General features: G+C 46.8%; 1 protein-coding gene across 1 annotated transcript; it reads right to left on the bottom strand.

Annotated features, from left to right (window-relative positions):
* Positions 1-683: 683 nt before the first annotated feature.
* On the bottom strand, positions 684-3,346 carry ANKS6 (ankyrin repeat and sterile alpha motif domain containing 6). The gene has a single exon (XM_018567766.1). The coding sequence runs from the start codon at positions 3,344-3,346 to the stop codon at positions 710-712; it is 2,637 nt and encodes an 878-aa protein (XP_018423268.1). The 3' UTR covers positions 684-709.
* Positions 3,347-19,631: the final 16,285 nt, after the last annotated feature.

The following is a 19,631-nucleotide window of genomic DNA, read 5'->3' as shown; positions in this document are numbered from 1 at the left end:
GTCAGTTTTTTTTCTCCCTCCATATTGCCATCTATATTCCTTAAGGTAGATTTTCCAACACTTCCTGGCACTCAACAGGAAGTGAGGTGAAATCCCCTTAGTTGTCAAAGGGAGAGGTGCCCCCATGCCCTTGTTGACCCAAAGTTTCTGTAAGCTTAAAGGCTTTGTGCGTGAGGGGCTACCTTTTATTAGAACGGGAAAAGGTGGATCAGCACATCCATCTGGATTAATTAAGGGCCCATTTACTTCATTGTGTTACGTTAAGGCATGTGCGTTATGTCGCACACTACATTAAGGCAGCCCATTAAAATGGATGGGCGTCCAACGTACCATAATGTGATAAGGTGAGTTGTGGCAAACTACAATGCAGGTGCGTTGCCACAATGCATTCAAAATAAATAGCACGGCAGTAATGCACTTGTTACCGTGAGACAGAAGTGTAAAGACGTTATAAAACATCACTTATAATTCACATATTTAAAAACATGACCTATGTGAATAAGACCTTTGAGTGGAGAACGGTTTGGTTTTTTAGCAGCTTTGGCTGTTTTTAAATATGTGAATTAAAAGTGAAGTTTTCGTCTATCCAGACGGAGGTGCTGATCCATCTTTTTCTGTTGGAAGTGTTGAAGACACATGTACCGTGCACTCCACGGGAGAGCTGATGGATCCCAGGTAGAGGGTTGAGCGGACCATTTAGTACCATTTGTTACCTTTTGCTAGATACAGCAGCTTTTGGTCCTGCACACGCAGAGGGAGATCGGTTCGCTCCAGGTGGCTGAGTATTACTAACACTGCTTTCAAATGAAGAATGAAAATTGTTTATCGTCTCTTGGAGAATTTGTCTCTCACGACCCTTTCCAGCGTTGAGTTCCGATATAGCTGCCAGAATCTGCTGCCTGGATCCATCAGTCTTTATACCCAACTCCTTCAAGTCGCCATCGGTAAGCGTGAGAAAAGCTTCCATGTCAACTTCTTGCTCCTCAAATATGGGCTGGTACTTCTCCAGGGATAACTTCTTAAGAATGGCAGAAAGTTCATCTTCATCTGTGATAGTTCCGCTGCTGGAGCCTCCGCTGCTCTTGGAATGTTTGTGAGAAGAGGATGAAGACATGGTGGACTCCACCAGGCAATCTTTTGGTGAAGGTGAGGGAGACGGAGTCAAAGTAGGGGAGGTGCTCTTGGAGGTAGAAGATGTCCCTGATGGAGGCCGTTTCAACTTTTCATTTTTCTTTGGTAAGTGTCCATTGCTGCCGGAATGGATGGTCGGTGGTTCAAGAGTGGTGGAGCTGCTGGTTTTGTTCATCAATTTTTTGGGTGATTTTTTCTGTTCTGACAGGCTGGCTGCTTTTCGTCTTTGGGCTGCTATCTGTGACAGGACATTGTCCGCACTCCCTCCTGCGACACTTCCAGCGCCTCCAGAAGAGTGGGGAGAATGGTTGAAGTTGCCTGAATTTGAAGGAGACGCTGGGCTTCTTGGCAGAGACGGAAATTTAACAGTTCTGGGCGCTCTACTGATTGAAGTGATGTCCAAATTACCACTGCTGTTAAAACTTGGCTTTGACAGTCTCTGGGGCGTGGAGGAGCGGGTCTGGTCCAATTTTCCATCTCTGCTGATCCGAGACCGATCAGAATTCCACAACTCAAAGTTTGAGGGCGGTAAGAACGGTGGAATCACAGCCTTCAGTTTCTCATTGGGAAGTTTGGCAAATGGAGAACCGTTCTTTAACATGGTAGCAAGGAGCAAGTCATCGCCGTCGGTTTTTGTTTTGCCCAGACCACTGTCTTTAGAGTAAGCAGTCCAAGCTGTAGTAGAGTCGGGTCTTTGAGAGTTACCCATGTCTGTCTGCGAGAGTGTTTTTATCATGGAATCAAAAGAAGAACTGACGTTTTCAGTCAAAGGCACAAGACGACTGGGGGTGAAGCTGTGTCTCAAGGTCTGAGTGAGCTTCAGCTTCCGAAACCGATTGGACATTCTGTTCCACCATGACTTGATGCCCGCTTTGTCATCTGGAGGAACTGGGATGGTAAAAGACGGTTTGCTCTTGGTATTAAGAAATTTATTTTTCTGCTTTGACTTGTCCTTGTCTCCTTGCAGGCATACAGCTGCCAAAAGCTGGACAAGCTCGGTGTCTGGATCGTTAAGCAGCATAACCAGATCGAATGCCGTGTACCCATTTTTGGCTTGCAGGTTGACATCGGCACCTTGGTTTAATAGATAAATAACAATTTCTTTGTTTCCATGGTAGGTTGCTTGCATTAGAGCAGTCCAGGCATGGACACTGTCCTGTTTGTTTATATCTGCTTTCTTGTCCACCAGAAGTTGCACCACTTCCAGTTTTCCTTTAACGGCTGCTATCATGAGTGGTGAAGCTCCATCAGCATTAACGGCATTGACCTGATTGGAATCCTCATCCACAATTTCCTTAACCAATGCCAGATTCCCCATTTTCACAGCATGAAAAATGTCGGGCCGCCTCTTCTCCTCATCGGTCTTAGGCCTGACGGTTGTGATGGAATCCAAGTAGTCTTTCATGTCTTTATGTTTAAAATTTAGGGCAATTTCGAAAGGGGTCCTCCCCAAGCTGTTCACCTGGTTGGGATCAGCTCCTCTGTCCACCAGTTGCTGCGCCACGCTTAAACGACCATGTAGGGCAGCAAGCATCAACGGACTCCAACCGGTCTTTACACAATAGTTCACATCGGCTCCCCAGTCCAGTAGCAGGCGCACTGCCACTTCGTGAGCGTGCTGTACGGCAGTCATCAAAGCAGTAATCTCCGGCATCTCCCCCCCGTGACCTTTGCCTATGGCATTGACGTCAAAATGATCGTAATTGTCCACAAACGCTCCGCTTTCGAGGAGCAGGTTCACCACGCTAGCATGACCCCCTCTTGCAGCCACCGTAAGGACGCTGGCTCCGAGCCGATTCTGAGCGTTGACGTCTGCTCCATTTTCTAGTAATATGTGGGCGACATTTAGATGCCCCGATCTGGCGGCCTGCATAAGTGGCGTCCAGCCGTAGTGGTTCCTGGTGTCCACTGAGGCCCCCTTCATTAGAAGGAACCTCACCAGTGGTTCGTGTCCTCCTCCGGCAGCCATCTGCAGTGCCGTGTTCCCATCTTCATCCGTGCAGTCCACTGGCACAAGGGCGGTTCCGGTGGAGGCCCCACCTGAGAATCCTTGTAAATTTACCCTGGAAGAGGCCGACCCTTCTCCTCCGCGACCCCCAGCGCTGGACGAACCGCTGGAATTCTCTGGCTCCAGCAACCTGCGTGCGCCGTCCAGGTCCCCATCCTCGCAGGCGGCGAAAAGCAGTAAACATTGTGCAGGGATGGTGCACTCCATGATACAATCAGCACTCAGTCTATAGTACAGCCTGCACACTCCAATCTACAGCCGGCCATGTACAGCCCCCAGTACAGGGTCAGATCTATTAGGGGAGGGAGGAGAGGAGATTCGGGCATGCAGAGGTCACAGTCAGTCCACTGTACCGTCCGATAGGCTCTCTGCCACCATCACTGGCTCTCCCGGTGATCGCGGTGATACGATGGTTGATACTTTGTAGCGAGGCCCCCGGATATGGAGTTTCCGAGTTCGTAAAGTTCAATAGTGTCCAGCGCAGTGCGCATGTGCGGACCCGGGAATTCGCTGCATTCCGTTATGAAAGGTTACAGGGCGGCGCCGGGGGGGGGGAGCTTATAGTGTACCGTCCCCGGGACCCCCCTGGACGGGTGTCGCTGCACTGCTGCCGAATGTCCATGCTGTAGTCCCGACCGGCGAATAGGCATTGCCAGGAGATGTCCCGCCCGACGGTGCATGTATTGTTCCAGCCACTGCCGGGCACAGATGCCAAGGGGGGGCCGTGGGGGGCTTCTCTGTGTTTGAGTTACCACGAATACCAATGGTGGAACGGAGCTAAATCAGTGATACCAACATACTGGGGGTGTTATGGCACTAATGCCAGCATGGCAGGAACACTACACCACTGATGCCAGCATGGCAGGGGTACTACATCACTCTGCCATGCTGGCAGGGGTACTACATCACTGGGATACTACACCACTGATGCCAGCATGGCAGGGACACTACACCACTGATGCCAGCATAGCAGGGATACTACACTACTGATGCCAGCATGGCAAGGACACTACACCACTGATGCCAGCATGGCAAGGACACTACACCACTGATGCCAGCATAGCAGGGACACTACACCACTGATGCCAGCATGGCAAGGACACTTCACCACTGATCCCAGCATAGCAGGGGCACTACATCACTGATCCCAGCATAGCAGGGGCACTACACCACTGATGCCAGCATAGCAGGGACACTACACCACGGATGCCAGCATGGCAGGGACACTACACCACTGATGCCAGCATGGCAGGGACACTACACCACTGATGGCAGGGACACTACACCACTGATGCCGGCATGGCAGGGACACTACACCACTGATGCCAGCATGGCAAGGGCACTGTACCACTGATCCCAGCATGGCAGGGGTACGACACCATGGATCCCAGCATGGCCGGGGTACCACACCACTGATGCCAGCATGGAAGGGGTATTACACTGCTGATGCCAACATTCTAGGGGCATTTCACCGCTAAATGCCACCATACCAAGGGCATTACACCACTGATGCTAGCATGGCAGGGGTACTACACCACTGATGTCAGGGTGTGAAGGGTGCTACACCACTGATGCCAGCATGGAAGGGGCAATACACCACTGATGCCCGGGTGTGCAGGGATATTACACTGCTGATGCCAACATCCTGAGGGTGCTACTGCACTAATGTCATCATGTCAAGGGCATTACACCACTGATGGCAGGTGTACTACACCACTCATACCAGGGTGCGAAGGGCGCTACGCCATTGATGCCAGCATGGAAAGGGCACTACACCAGTGATGCCAATTTGTGGGGGTGCTGTGCCAGGCTGCCAAGGGTGCTAAGCCACTGATGCTAGCATGTGGGGGGCAGTACACTACTGATACCATCGTGGTAGGGAACTATACCACTGATGCAAACATTGTGGGAGCTCTATGCCGCTGACTTCAGCATAGCAGAGGCACTTGGTAGTTGAAAAAAAAAAAAGGAGTTTTTGCATATGTATGAAGACAATGATCGCACTACACGTTGGGTATCACCGCACACGCCGGAGTGAGGGCAATCATTCTCGGGCCAATATTTCACTCAGCCTCATAATCTGAGCCGACCTGTGACAATGAGAATGTCACAGGTCGGCTCAGTAGATCGGGAAGTGAGTGAACACATACTGTCGCTCGCTCACTTCTCGATCTATCCCTGCAGAGAGCCGTGACTGTCACTCACGGCTCCGTGCAGGGATTCCCCCCCTCCCCTGTCCGATCCTCCAGCGCTGACTGGGGGAGCGGACAGGGGAGGGCACAGCTGGCTCTGGATAGGCAGAGCCAGCTGTCAATCCCGCAGGTGGGTGGATCTCGACAGCAATGACGGATCCGTTCCGGCTGCGGCGTCTCAGTATACCGCGAGCTGTAGCCCGCTATACAGTATACTGAGCTTTGGGTCACGGGAGAACGCTAGTTTGTGTTCTGCCGTGACCCTTAGGAGAACTATGGGGAAAAGCCCTGACCCCATAGTCACTCACCTCATAGTTCTAGCCGACCTGTGACAATGAGGCTGTCACAGGTCGGCTCAGTAGATCGGGAGGTGAGCGAACACCTACCGGCGTTCGCTCACCTCTCGATCCTGTCACGGCTCTCTGCCGTGATGGGAGGGGCTGGATTCCCCCCGCTCCGATCCGCCAGCGCTGACTGGCGGAACGGACGGGGGAGGGGGCGGGTACAGCTGGCTCTGCCTCTAGATAGGCAGAGCCAGCTGTCAGTCACGCAGCTGGGAGGATCCCGGCACAATTGTCGGGATCCGCTTCAGCTGCGGCGTCTCAGTATACCGCGAGCAGCAGCTGCAGCTCACGGTATACTGAGCCTAGGGTGACGGGAGGACGCTAGTTTGTGTCCTCCCGTTACCCTAAGGAGAACTATGGGGAAAGGCCCTAACCCCATAGTTCTCCTTATAGGGAGTGAATGTAAAACATAACACATATACGGGATGATATTTTATAGGGTAACAATATCCTTCTATATTATATTGAGGATGGGATAACGCATGCCGCAGTATTTTAGTTGTATGTGGACGGTTTGTCATGGTAGGAATTCGTAGAGAGTACAATAAACAAGGGCAGAGAGAGAGACGGAGGTATTGGGGAGATCGGCGCATCATCAGCTATTTTTATATAAAACGGCGGCAGTGGAATGCCAGTTTACTGTCAAAGGCTTGCAGCTTCGCCAGTTCGGCTTTATTTTGACAATAGCTGTCACAGGGAAACATGCCGCTCGTCTCTCCGAGCAAAATTAATATTTTAAAATGTTTAAAATAATATTAAGCAGACAGCAACAAACACGGCTGCCGTGTATTCATCTGAGCCAAACAAACACAAATAACACGGACAGGTTGTTGTTTTTTGGATGGATGGCAGAACGGGACGGTCCAAAGGTTTTATATGAGACGCCCCCTGGTCTCCATATCTTACACTGATGATGGCAAACAAGACAAGCTTGGCACGTCAGATATCTAAATAGGACTCATTCCCACCTATGCACGTTGCATTGGCTCATTCATTTCCATTGGATCTAATGCACCCGACAGTTTTTTAATGCACCACAATGCATGTGTTCTTTGTTGCTTGCTCTGCGGTGCGCTGAGAGGCACGTGCCTTTGTGTTTGCTCTGCACGCACATTGGTTTGCAGTTAAAACACGCATGCTTTGGTGTGAAAATCCAGTTGACTGTGCCGTTCATAGCACAGATCCCTTATATTTCACAAATGTGGGATACAGATCAGCCCCTGCTGCAACTTCTCACTTTGTGACTTGCTTCAGAGTTACAATGTTGCAGACTGATCACTGGGGGAGGGGAGACCTGAGAAAATGCTTCCTCCTGCCTGCAGCAGACGGATCACTGGGGAAGAGGAGAGTGAGGAACTGCTTTCTCCTGCCTGCAGAAGACTGATCACTGAGTAAATGCTTCCTCCTGCCTGCAGCAGACTGATCACTGGGGGAGGGGAGACTGAGGAAATGCTTCCTCCTGCCTGCAGCAGACAGATCACTGGGGAATAGGAGAGTGAGGAACTGCTTCCTCCTGCCTGCAGAAGACTGATCACTGAGGAAATGCGTCCTCCTGCCTGCAGCAGACTGATCACTGGGGGAGGGGAGACTGAGGAAATGCTTCCTCCTGCCTGCAGCAGATGGATCACTGGGGAAGAGGAGAGCGAGGAACTGCTTCCTCCTGCCTGCAGAAGACTGATCACTGAGGAAATGCGTCCTCCTGCCTGCAGCAGACTGATCACTGGGGGAGGGGAGACGGAGGAAATGCTTCCTCCTGCCTGCAGCAGACTGATCACTGGGGGAGAGGAGAGTGAGAAACTGCGTCCTCCTGCCTGCAGTAGACTGATGACATAATCTCAGCCTAGGCAGTGTCACTGACTGGAGCTCAAGGATGGCATTTTAATAATAAAATGCAGTGATTTTTTTGTTTTTATTGACATATCAGGGAATTCTTCACGCAGACTTGCTGCAGAAGTTACTGAAAGGTCCACTTTAAATTCTCTAAATTTGCACTTTTAATTAGCAGCACATCCCCGAAGTATCTTACAGACTCGGAGGCTTCAATACGTCTGTCCTTAGTGGAAGATTTGATTGTCGTGACAATTAGGAGCAATTATTCTGTTAAACAAAAACTATTATAGGAATTAAAAAAAAAAAAAAAGGTCCATTTTTTTTTCTCACAAGTAGACAAAACACCCACCAAGTGTCAATCACAGATGACATAACAGAGGATCCCAGCAGAAAGTTTAGAGGAAATAATTAAAAAGAAGTTGCAGAGAACGGTGACGATATAGAAGAAGGACTTTTATCAGACATCAGAACCGAGAGGAATATGAAGACTACCCATCTCCGACATTTCAGCATGGTGGTCAGGCCGGCCCAGTGTCTTCAGTACTCAGTACAGTTCAGTAGTCATTTTTGGTTGGCTTCCTTTAAAGGCTCCAGTCAACAGACGTGGCCAGTCACTAAACATTTATTGCTGCTATGTCTGTGGTTTTATAGCATCTACTGTGATGGGGTTAAGCAGGGCATTCGCAATGTTGGAACTGCAGCCTTTTTTGCTGTTAAGGTGGCACCATGCATGTTTAGGGCGCACAGTGCTTGGACTGATCAGCACAGCAGACATCATTATTCAGAACCTTTCAGAAAATAGGTCTGCTGGCAGACTTAGGGTTTGTTGAGCTGTATGCCAAACGAAAAATCTCTTGTGGTCTCTGTGACGGACTCCCTGATTCCCTCGACTGGATATCTCGGTCTTAATCCTGTTCCCTGGGTGCTGGTACCAGAAGCCAGAGAATATAGTATGGGCTTACCCCAAGAATCAGACAACACTGACTTTGGAGTGGAAACATGAACTGGTTTATTGAAGGAAGCACACAGAGTTTATACCTCACAGAATCAGATGAGTTCACTGTGTTACCTTGACCAATCCCCTCCCCCAGACAGCCGGGTGCCTCATTGGAATTCCTTAAGCACAGACACTCTTTGAACCTAATGAATGTCCTTAAAGGAGAACTATGAGGTGAGTGCTTTTCACTCACCTCATAGTTCTGGCCGACCTGTGACAATGAGACTGTCACAGGTCGGCTCAGTAGATCGGGGGGTGAGCGAACACTTACCGGCGTTCGCTCACCTCTATATCCTGTCACGGCTCTCTGCCGTGACAGGGGAGGGGCTGGATTCCCCGCTCCGATCCGCCAGCGCTGACTGGCGGAACGGACGGGGGAGGGGGCAGGTACAGCTGGCTCTGCCTTTAGATAGGCAGAGCCAGCTGTCAGTCACGCAGCTGGGCGGAATTGTCGGTATCCGCTTCAGCTGCGGCGTCTCAATATACAGCTCACGGTATACTGAGCCTAGGGTGACGGGAGGACGCTAGTTTGTGTCCTCCCATTACCCTAAGGAGAACTATGGGGGAAAGACTTAACCCCATAGTTCTCCTTTAATTAGATGAAAGCTTGATACCATCATCCCAAACAATAGCCACTCCAGACAGCCTGCTGCCTTCACAAAATTACGTTTAGCAGAGATGGTATCCAAACAAGATGGAAGTCTTGATGGTTCAAATCAAGTCAAATACTGAAAAGCTTTCTCTCTAGATAAAATATTAAACAGGAAAACACATACAGCAAACAAAGTTCTCCGGGGTAATACATTTCTGCAGCCCTAGGTACGTAGGAAGGAGACTAGCCCTCAGGCTCCTCCAGCAGCCCCAGTGACGGTTCAGTCTGTCACAATCTCCAAAAAGATTTAGAGGGTAAGCCCACCTTCTGCCAAGGGGTACAGTTAACCCACAGTTGTGTTCACAAGTGAGGACCGCGTGGCAAATGGCAAGCTGAACCTGTAAGTAGACATGTAAGCTGCCGAAAAATTTGGTTCCGGATTCGGATCCAGAATTCAATTCGGTTCGCGTTTTTGAGGAAATCTGAATTTTTGTTCGTTTCAGATGAGTTTACGAATATTAGTTGGGAATACCACAGAAAACAATATACAGATATTAATACTAAAGCTGAGGCCCCTAGACCCGAATGGGATTCGAATTTCCGAATAGCATTCTGGGAGCTCCCGAATGCCATTCGGGTCGGGAGCCATATACATATATTAGTAAAGCTGAGGCTCCCAGACCCAAATGGCATTCAGCAGCTCTCGAATGTAATTCAGAAATTCGATCCCAAATGCCATTCGGGTCTGGGAGCCTCAGCTTTAGTATTATACATATAGACTGTATATGGCTCCCATGTTGCCGTAGCGAAAATTTGGATTTTTAACCGAAAAACACATCTGACTGGCCAGAAAAGTCACATGTCCGATTCAGTTTAGTTTTTGAACGCAATTCCGACGGGATCCGATATTCGGAAGCATTGGGATTCGGAAATTTTGATTCGGAACTAAAGGAATCGCACATGTCTACCTGTAAGCTGACCATTGAAACCAGGCTTCAGGTCTGCTGGTCAGCTTACATCCCTATCCTCACCTCTTATGATAGATAACAAGTGAAATAACAAATAGGAATCAAGTTTAAAGCAGATAACATCGGTTAGTAGATCAGGGCATATTAAAAGGTCTGATATACTGGCAGCAAAATAACAGGAACTGGTTGTCTCGCTATATTTTGAAGGGTTACCTGGGAGTGTTCTGCATCCTGGTAACTATATATAGAACCACTTTTATTGGTACCATTGTAAAATATCCAGACAGATGTACAATGCTCCGTCTAGAGCAGTCTCTCTTTGTGGTTGCTCCAGCACTTAACAATGGCAAATGGATCTCCCCTCCTCCGTGATGGTACCTGCATAGTTCCAGCACCAGCATCACTTAGTAGAGTCAGCAGCATGGTACTAGTGAAGTTTCTCCTCTTTCCTGTCATGAAATGTTGCACTGACATCAATTACTTTTTTTAGGTATCTGTAAGAGGAGCTTTCTTCTTGCTTACCCCCAATATAATGGTGCATTCTTCCCACTGACCACAGATGAAAGGGGCCCCTTTTCCACTGACCGCCAATACCATAGAGACTAGAGTTTTTATAGGGAGGTGATAAACCAAATGATCCATCTGGGCATCAAAAGTACCACGAATACCGCATTATTATATCCACAGGTTACTGAACACACAACTAATGTGCATGAGCTGTATATATACAGTGACCAAATACTTATTTTCCACCATAATTTGCAAATAAATTGGTTCCAAATCAGCCGATGTGATTTGTCTGGATTTGTTTTCTCATTTTGTCTCTCATAGTTGAGGTCTACCTATGATGCCAATTACAGGCCTCTCTCATCTTTTTAAGTGGGAGAACTTGCACAATTGGTGGCTGACTAAATACTTTTTTGCCCCACTGTATATATATAATTTCAAAAGGACCTGAACATTATTCAAAGGTTTCCTCCGTAGTAAGAACCTGCCATTGCTAGCTAACACTAGGTATGTACAATAGGTGGACAATAGGTCTGCAAGAGGGTAATTGGAGGTTCCAAAATGTGGCAATGAGGGAGAATCCTCTGTTGTACAGAAGGAGCCCTTTCACTGGGTGCAAAGGATGGTGTAGATCTGCAAGTGGTGGCTCTTGTTAGTATGGGCCTGCCACTTGGATGGTAGACACAGGAGGAAAAGGCACAAATGCTGTACAAACCCAAGGCATAACAGTAGGTAGAGCCGGGAACTGGCATCCTTCTTCAGGACAATCCTTGAGTGTTGAGCCGTTGTGCTGCAGATGTTGGATTCTCCTTACATTGACGTGCAACAAACTATTCTTGGCACAAGCCATGATGCATTAACGATCTGTTGGGACCAGTTACGTCAATCCACAGCGGATGAGTGCTTTAAAGGGGTTCTAAACCCGCCGGTTTTTTTGCCTATATCTACTGCTAGCATGCAGTAGATATAGGCAAGAAGTGTAAAAAAAAAAAAAAACCGCTTGAAATCATTTTAAACTTACCTCGTTATCGCTGCTCGCTCCCGCGCCGAAAATCAGGAACTGCTCGTACGGCCGCAAAGGATCTTGGGGCGGGCGCATGCGCTGTTCCGATTCTCGGCCGGGAGACGAGCAGAGACGCAAGGTAAGTCTATGGACGCGTGCACCCGCATGCAGACACCGCTGGATCGGAGGGACAGAGCAGTCAGTGCTGGATCGGAGTGACGTCGCACCGCTGGAGGGACACATGAAAACATGGGGAAAGAAGAGGAAGACCAGAATAAGAGACATCATTTAAGGTAAGTGCTAACATTTACATGGGGGGAGGGAAAACATTTTTTTGCCTTTAATATCCCTTTAAGGACCTACCACCAGAGGAACACACAACTCATCCTGCACTCACATCCCAGGCCTAGCAGTTTGTTAGCGTTATACCTATCAGACGTTTAGGCTGCATGGCGTCACTGCTGCTTGGAGCCTGACTTTCACGTAGCGAACATTTCACTTACGTTTACTCCTAATTGCCTTGTAAGAGTCACCATTTTATCACCGGCGGCAACAGCCATTGCGTCTAGTGTTTACGAAAACCCGACCGCTTGCTAATCATCCATGTTTAGAGCTGTGTGGCGATCCTTTTATATTTCTTGAAACGCTCTCTTTCCTGCATGTCTGTGCCGTAATAAACGTCTCCTTAAGAGTGTATCATTAGCTTTGGAGCTCTCCAGCTGTACTCGTATTTCAGCAGGTAATTGATGTTGGGGATTTTTGGAACGGGAAGCCCGCACTCTCATTATGCCGAGCTCCCATCATACGGCGCCATCTGTTTTGAATTGTCTCTCTCCCCTCGATTTTTACAGAAAGATCCTCAGCGCATCCTTATGACAGCTAATGTGTCATCATGGCATCTGAAATGGTCCAGCCCTTCTAGTTCTAGAATGTTATATCCATATTTTCCTCATTAACACATTTGAATGTTACAAATAGAGAAAATAATATAGTAGAAGAAAAAAAACTACTCTAACAATTAACTAATAAGCATGCTTGCATGTGTAGCCATTACGTAGTTCTGTCAGTCTTCACCTTGGTATGACTGTGTCATAAGGATCTTACTCAGTTTTTTAATGTGATGTATGTCTGATCCTACATTTTTTGTAGACCCTCCTTGGCTTGACTTGCTCCGGTAAAGGTTATGCCACTCATGACAGGCCAGGCCCAACTTCCTTGGCACCGGTGATGCACATTCACCAGAAGAAGAGAACGATGATCTGGCAGCCATGTCTTGCATGCATGGATGACCACCACTCAATGCAGGTAGTGAAAACCCTGTGAACTTGTGTGGACTGAACACCACTCCACTTGCTGAAAGCTCAACAATGACCATATACATTATGCTTTACTTAAAGCCGAGAAAAAGTCTCAAAATAAAAAAAGATGCCAGAAGGTAAAGCTTTTTGACAGAAGATACATGAAAATAAAGAAAAAGGTTCCTCTTGACTCTAGAAGTTCTTGATCTTTTGTACACCGCCTGCGGCTCATGTGCAATGCAGGGTACATTCCCAGCATGTGTAAGATGAGAATAGAGATGGATTCTGTGACAATGGAACACCGGCATGCACACATAAGTGTTACATCAAGCAGCAGGCCCAGAAGAGGATCAGCAGATGTCGAGGGTAAGTGTGGCCCATCAGTGAGACTTCCATGGCCCATCCATTGAAGTAACATACACAGGTCCTCCTTGCGAAAAGGGTCTCCTGCCAGTCTAATAGGACCTCATATTAGTAACTCTGCTTTACTTCTTACATAGTTACATAGTATTTGAGGTTGAATAAATACATTAGTCCATCAAGTCCAACCTATTAGGATCTCATTCTAGGAGTACCTGTACCCCTGTATATTACCTGTACCCCTGTATATTACCTGTACCCCTGTATATTACCTGTACCCCTGTATATTACGGTCCCTTAAGAAATCGTCCAAAAGTTTCTTGAACAATTCCACATTATTTGCTGAAATCACCGCCTGTGGCAGTGAGTTCCAGACCCTAACTGATCTTACTGTGAAGAACCCTCTTCGCCCCTTGTGCTGGAATTTGTTTTCCACGAATTTTAGGTGATGGCCTCTAGTTTTTGTAATGGAGTTAATTTTAAACAGTTTATCGCTAATGTTGCTGCCACCATTGAACATTTTGTACATGGACATCATATCCCCCCTTAATCTCCTCACTCCAAATTTGAACATGTTTAAATTTAGAAGCCTTGTCTCGTAGCTCTGCTCCTCCATACCCCTAATTAGTTTGGTTGCCCTCCGCTGGACTTTTTCCAACTCAAGGACATCTTTTCAAGGATGTCCTTCTTGTGGCCATTATGTACTATCTGATATGCTATGAGTATGTTACTTTCATGGATTGACCATATTGTACTTTTTACTGTGTGATCATCTACTGTGTGCTATGCTGATATACTATATGTCCAGTATATACAGTGTACCACTTATTAAGCTTTCTACTGTATATCTTAAGGACAAGGCGGAGCAGAGGGGGAGATAGGCGAGTGCCAATCACTTTGGGAGCTGGGATCAGCTAAGTGAAACTGCTTTATTTATGCCCCCTAGACTAAAAGCCCTCAACCTTTGCAGTCAGGGTATGTCCCGCTGCAAGGGTAACTTTTTTTTTAATTCCAGGTGTTTTCTTTAATACATATCTATTTATTGCATCAGTTTATTTGTGTGTACTGATGTTATACATATTGTATTATATGTGCAATGTGTGCCGGCACGGCTGCTTGTAACCTTCGCCAGGAATGCGTGTGACAAGGTGACAACATAATTGTGAGACATCTGTCACCCTAAGACCTTCATCGCCGCATCACTATGTATTCTTTATATGGAAGCTGCACATTTGAAAGGAATTAATAAAACAACTTCTGAAATGATGTTAAAGCTTCTACTAACATTTTATTGATTGGGTTTATATCTTATTTAATGAGATGCAGTGTCGCTCTCTGCTTGTACTGGCTTGTTGCTTGTCAATGACTCCTAAAAGATAGCATCTCCATTTATCCCAGAACAGGGACGGAGACTCATCACAGGCCCTGTCATCAAGCCATTTTTTTTTTGTTAAACCTGCTATTCGGACAACATGAAATTCCGCACGGATCAGCACAAAGGATTCCAAAATGAAATGAACACATTGGGTGAGCCGGCACTGATGTCCTGCATCCCCCCCCCAAAAAAAAATTGTGAATTCGCTTCAAGCAATATCCAAGCATCTATCTAATTCTTCACTTTGTAGATAACAAGTAACCTTTAAACGGCGCTTGTCAGGATGTAATTATGCTCATGTAACATTTGTCTCCACAGCGCAGCTCGCATGAATAAACTAATTATTGGTTTTAGGTCTGTGTATGTTCAGCGTCCAATCACCCCCATCAAACGGCACGGGACAGGCTGGGTTATTGGCCTGCTGTCGTTCCCGCCTTTTCTCTTTCTTGTCACCCTTCCATTATTTCATCACCGCGTTAACGTGCCCAGCGCACAAAATACAGCAAAGTAAACAGAGGACCGGTCATCAGCGATCTTTGGGTTATTGTGTTTGGCTTGGCTCTGATAAGTTTTGGGCAGCTTGGGATTTGTTCTCCGCGGTCTGCTTAATATCATTTTAAACATTCTGAAAATATTTTGCTGCGAGGCAAAGCAGCATATCGGAGTCTGGAAACGAATCTGAAAGCCAAATGGGTAAACTATAGTGTGTGGTATTAACCTGGCAATCCACTGCTGACATTGTATAGAAATAGAGGCCAAAGTTCTGAGCTGATCGGGGGTTTGTTTTACGATTGGAACTCATTCATAGTCTGACATATGTCCCAAGTCTGTCCTTTTCTCACATGATGGAACCAAAATATGGACTAGAATCTGAATCAAAGCATTGCTATAGTGCCCCCATCCACTCCAATACTTTTTATTGGTAATGTGGTCATCTGGGGAACGCCATTGTCTCACCAAGAAAGGTGCACCCAAACACACCTGCTGAAGGCTCCTAGCGGCCTCCTATGACTTCTGATGTTCAAATTGTCAAGTGTTCCCAACAATCACCCAACACAGTCCAGCCAAGCATGGATTGTTATTTATACCTTGGTGCTAAGGCACCTCAGGGACTATAACCAAGTCCAGAAATACTCATGCAATGTTTGTGGGGCGACATCACGCTTATCAATTACAGAAATGTAGTAAATTATGTAATATAGCAACCCTAAGGCTGGTCTATTTCATGGTATGACAGAAAAGTCCCAATTTCAAAGCCTGCCATCAAATTCCCTTTCTTGGGTGGGATGACAGCACTTCATGTAGCCCGGTAAACAATGAATAACACCATTATCAGGAATTGAGCAGCCTGGGACCTAAAACAGTCCTTTCACACCACCATTCCCAAATAACGCAAAGGAAGCAAATCCCAACCAATTTGTTTCTAGTGCTACCGCATATCTACTGAAGTAAAAACCAGAACATGGCTCCATGGGGTTTCCCAGAATCTTACTCTCGGCCCTTTAATTAGTTCACTGCTGTTCCCAGGAGCAAGCATAGAACATGGACTCATGGGATTTCCCACAATCCTCTAGTGTACATCAGCAATGCACCTGCACACCAATGGATGATGTCCAAAAAGTGTTGTTTACAGTTATTTCCCAGAATCCTTCTCTTGGCCCTTTAATTGGTTTGCTGCTGTTCCTAAGAGCAAGCATAGAACATGAATATATTTAACAGGCAGCTTAGTGTATGTATTGGCATTCCCAGCAATGTCGGGATACATAAACTGTAGGGTCGTAAAGGCTGGGCCCCCCCCCCCCCCCCCCACATATCTCTCATTTTTACAGACTTCAGCAAGTACATGACCTATGAGCAGGGCCGGATTTACTCTCTCTGCTGCCCCAATGCCAGATTCCTCAATGCGCCCCCCTGTATGCAGGCTGCATACAAGTGCATACAAGCTTCCCCGCTGTACATTTAGCTCTGCTTGCCCAAAGCAGGGCTTAATGTAGAAAACAACTACCCGCCCGACACCTGGAGCTGCATGTCCCGGGCGTTGGGAGACAGGAATTCCACATCCCTGCTGCCCCTCTATTCCCTACTGCCCCTGGGCCTCGGTTGGCCTTGTGGGAAAGCCGGCCCTGCCTATGAGTATCTGCAGGAGCAGCTCTGGACCCACAAGATAGTTTGCAAAAATCACTACAGTATATAGCCAACAGGGAGGGAATTTGTCTTCCTCAAAAGTTGAGTTTTACTTTAGTGCCAACATGTCATAACTAAACATTCCGCCATCCTTTTTTTTTTCTTCTTTTTTAAATGGCTTTGGGAGTAAAAATCGGCAAATGTCTAAATAAATAAAAAGGCAAGGCTCGTAGTAAAGATTGACTGTTGCGGATTCCGGCACCACATCAAATCTCTCATCTGGTCACGTACTTCCAAGATGTTATCTCCGATATGAAAACACAATTTTCAAAGTGCAATAAAACGCGAACACAAATGGATTAACATAAATCATATTTTCTGACAACAAAACTGTTTTCGTTTTGTCTTTTATCTTTTTCCGGATGTACCGCAGTCTTTTCTTCAATATTTTCACCCATAACTTCCTTCATATGCGGCCGGAAAAACAAACAAAAAAAAACCCCCCTCATCAATAATAGTTTTGCACAATCGGACTTGGTAATTTATCATGGGGGGGAGGGGTTGTATATTGAGATGTATAGGGCTCTTGATGATATCTGCAAAAATGAATCATAGCAATCATTAAGCTATAATTTTAATAAAAGATCCAATTCACAGAAAAGCATTCATCATAGGAGACAAAGCTTCGATGGGTCAAAAATGTAATTTGTTTTTGAAACCTCTATAATGTAATTTATTTTGGAAACTTCTGTGTACTGTAAGTCTGGTTCAAAATATTCCTTGTACTTCTTGGTAGTAAAGAAGGTGTTTAAGGGGAAGGTAATTAAACATAACAAAGTGTAGTCATTTGATGACCATCACCATCACTCCCTGTCCCAGAAGAGTTTACAATCCTTGGCACCCATTATAATTTACCCACACAGTCTCCAGGACCTACATGGACATAGACACTGGACACAGGTCAGTTATCCCACCAGTATTAATTGGATTTTTCTCTAGGTGCACAAAGGTTTCCTCCCAGAAACCCCAAAGGAGGAGCAATTTCTTAGCGTATGGGTCCAGATACTTGGCTGGATCTGAGCCCAGTATCTCACTGCTATGACAGTATTAAGTACAGTCGCCCAGAGGACACATTTTTAAGACTCCTGACAACTTACACTATATGACCAGAAATATGTTTGCAATTTTACTACAATTTTCACCGCCTGGGGCGGGTGGCGGTTGTGCACAGTCAGTGGGGTGCTTGTCATGCACGTTTTGGGGAGATGTGTATTCTTAGTGGTGCTTTTTACCGGTGGGGGGCTTGAGGAATGCAGGTGATGCACAGTAGCTCTGGCTTTGTTGGGTGTCCCACCCAGATCACTGACGTCACTGGTCGCCAGGAGCTTGGCAAGGCACCAGTCAGAGCGCCCCACTCAGCTCCTGGCAACCAGTAAGGTCAGTGAGTGGGGTGGGACACTAGACAGAACGTGTGCAAACGGACACCCATAGACTAACATTGGGCATCCAATTGGGTGTGCTTGAAAAACTGAAAGGCAGACCTGATTGGACCGTCCAAGTAAAAGGGGCCTAACGTTTTTTTGGGCTGAGTTCTGCTATAACTAACAAAGTAGTATCATCTTTCCAGCTGCACCTGTGGGGGAGAGAAATGGGTGCTGGTGGAGTACACTAACAGAACAGGGGTGGCGGGACACTGGCCAAAGTGTCCCACTCAGCTTCTGGCAACCAGTGACATCACTGGTTGCCAAGAGTTGAGCTGGACACCAGCCAGAGGGTCCCAGGTTGCTAAGAGATGGGAAGGGAGATGTGTATGGTCCTTACACATCTCCCCACCCAACTCTTAACAACCTGGGATGCTCTGGCAGGAAAGGGGGTCGGCGGGCACACTGCAAACATTGTGCAGCAGATCGGCCATGCTGCTCTGCCTGCTGCCACCCCACGTGACTCAAAAAGATGCTGCCTGGGGCAACAGCCTCAGGCTGCTTCATTATGGGGAGAGCCCTGGGCTGTACTGTCTGGCCGAGATGTAAAAGCCACAAAAGGGGCCAGACAGATTACCAAATCCTTTGGCAGATAAGAACATTTACACATGTGTATTCCAGCCGTGTATGTAGCTGTTTGCATGGAGCTCGGCTTCAAGAACAAAACATTTTTGTTCTGTATTAGGAAACAGAAAGGCTTCAATCTGCTTAGATTCTAAGCCTGCGCCGCCTTGCCATATGCAGAGCAGAGGCTCAGACAGAGTCCTCCCTTGCGCCTTATTAGACAAGATCACGTTTTTCTAAAGAGTTCTTGCGTTGTGCAGAAACACGGCTTGTTACTGACAGGCTCGGAATGGGTTTCAGTATAATTGGGTACACATCAGGCCGCTGCGGCCGAGATAGCAATTTAAACAGCACTCATGCTGCAATGTAATGGGCCAGGAGCGCTAAACCCATTACAAGGTGCTCTACGAGCAAAAAGAGAAAGAATATTAAAATTAAACAATGAGGTATTTATACAGCTAACGTGTGTCAGAGCTGATGTGAGTAGCTCAGGCTGACCAAATTCCATAGAATAGGGATACTGAGCTCTGTATAAATATGAAAGGGCTCTGCGTTGTAATTACAGCTTGCGGTATTTGCAGATGAAAAGTTGGAATAAATCTGCTAATATTCCCAAGCCATGGCGCTCTGTACAATGTTGTTATTTTCTTCTTTTTTTTACCAAAGGCAAAATTTCGACATTTTAAAAAGACAAAACGTTTTCATCTTTGGTAAACTTGCGAAGACATTTCAATTGCGATAAAAGTCTAGATTTCGTTGGCATTTTCCAGTGTGCAGTTATGTTTTATGTATTGGATGGGGGTCAATTTTTCTTCGAGATTTAGTCTTAAAGGACAATTTTATTTTTAGTGAAGTTG

This window comes from Nanorana parkeri, unplaced genomic scaffold (assembly GCF_000935625.1).
Source record: "Nanorana parkeri isolate BGI_ZX_2015 unplaced genomic scaffold, ASM93562v1 scaffold1089, whole genome shotgun sequence".
In the NCBI taxonomy this organism is placed as follows: Eukaryota; Metazoa; Chordata; class Amphibia; order Anura; family Dicroglossidae; genus Nanorana; species Nanorana parkeri.
This window is presented reverse-complemented; position numbering and strand designations above follow the sequence as displayed.

Bases quoted from the DNA above. Each gene is read 5' to 3' on its own strand.
- ANKS6 (XM_018567766.1), bottom strand. From the start codon at position 3,346: ATGGAGTGCACCATCCCTGCACAATGTTTACTGCTTTTCGCCGCCTGC.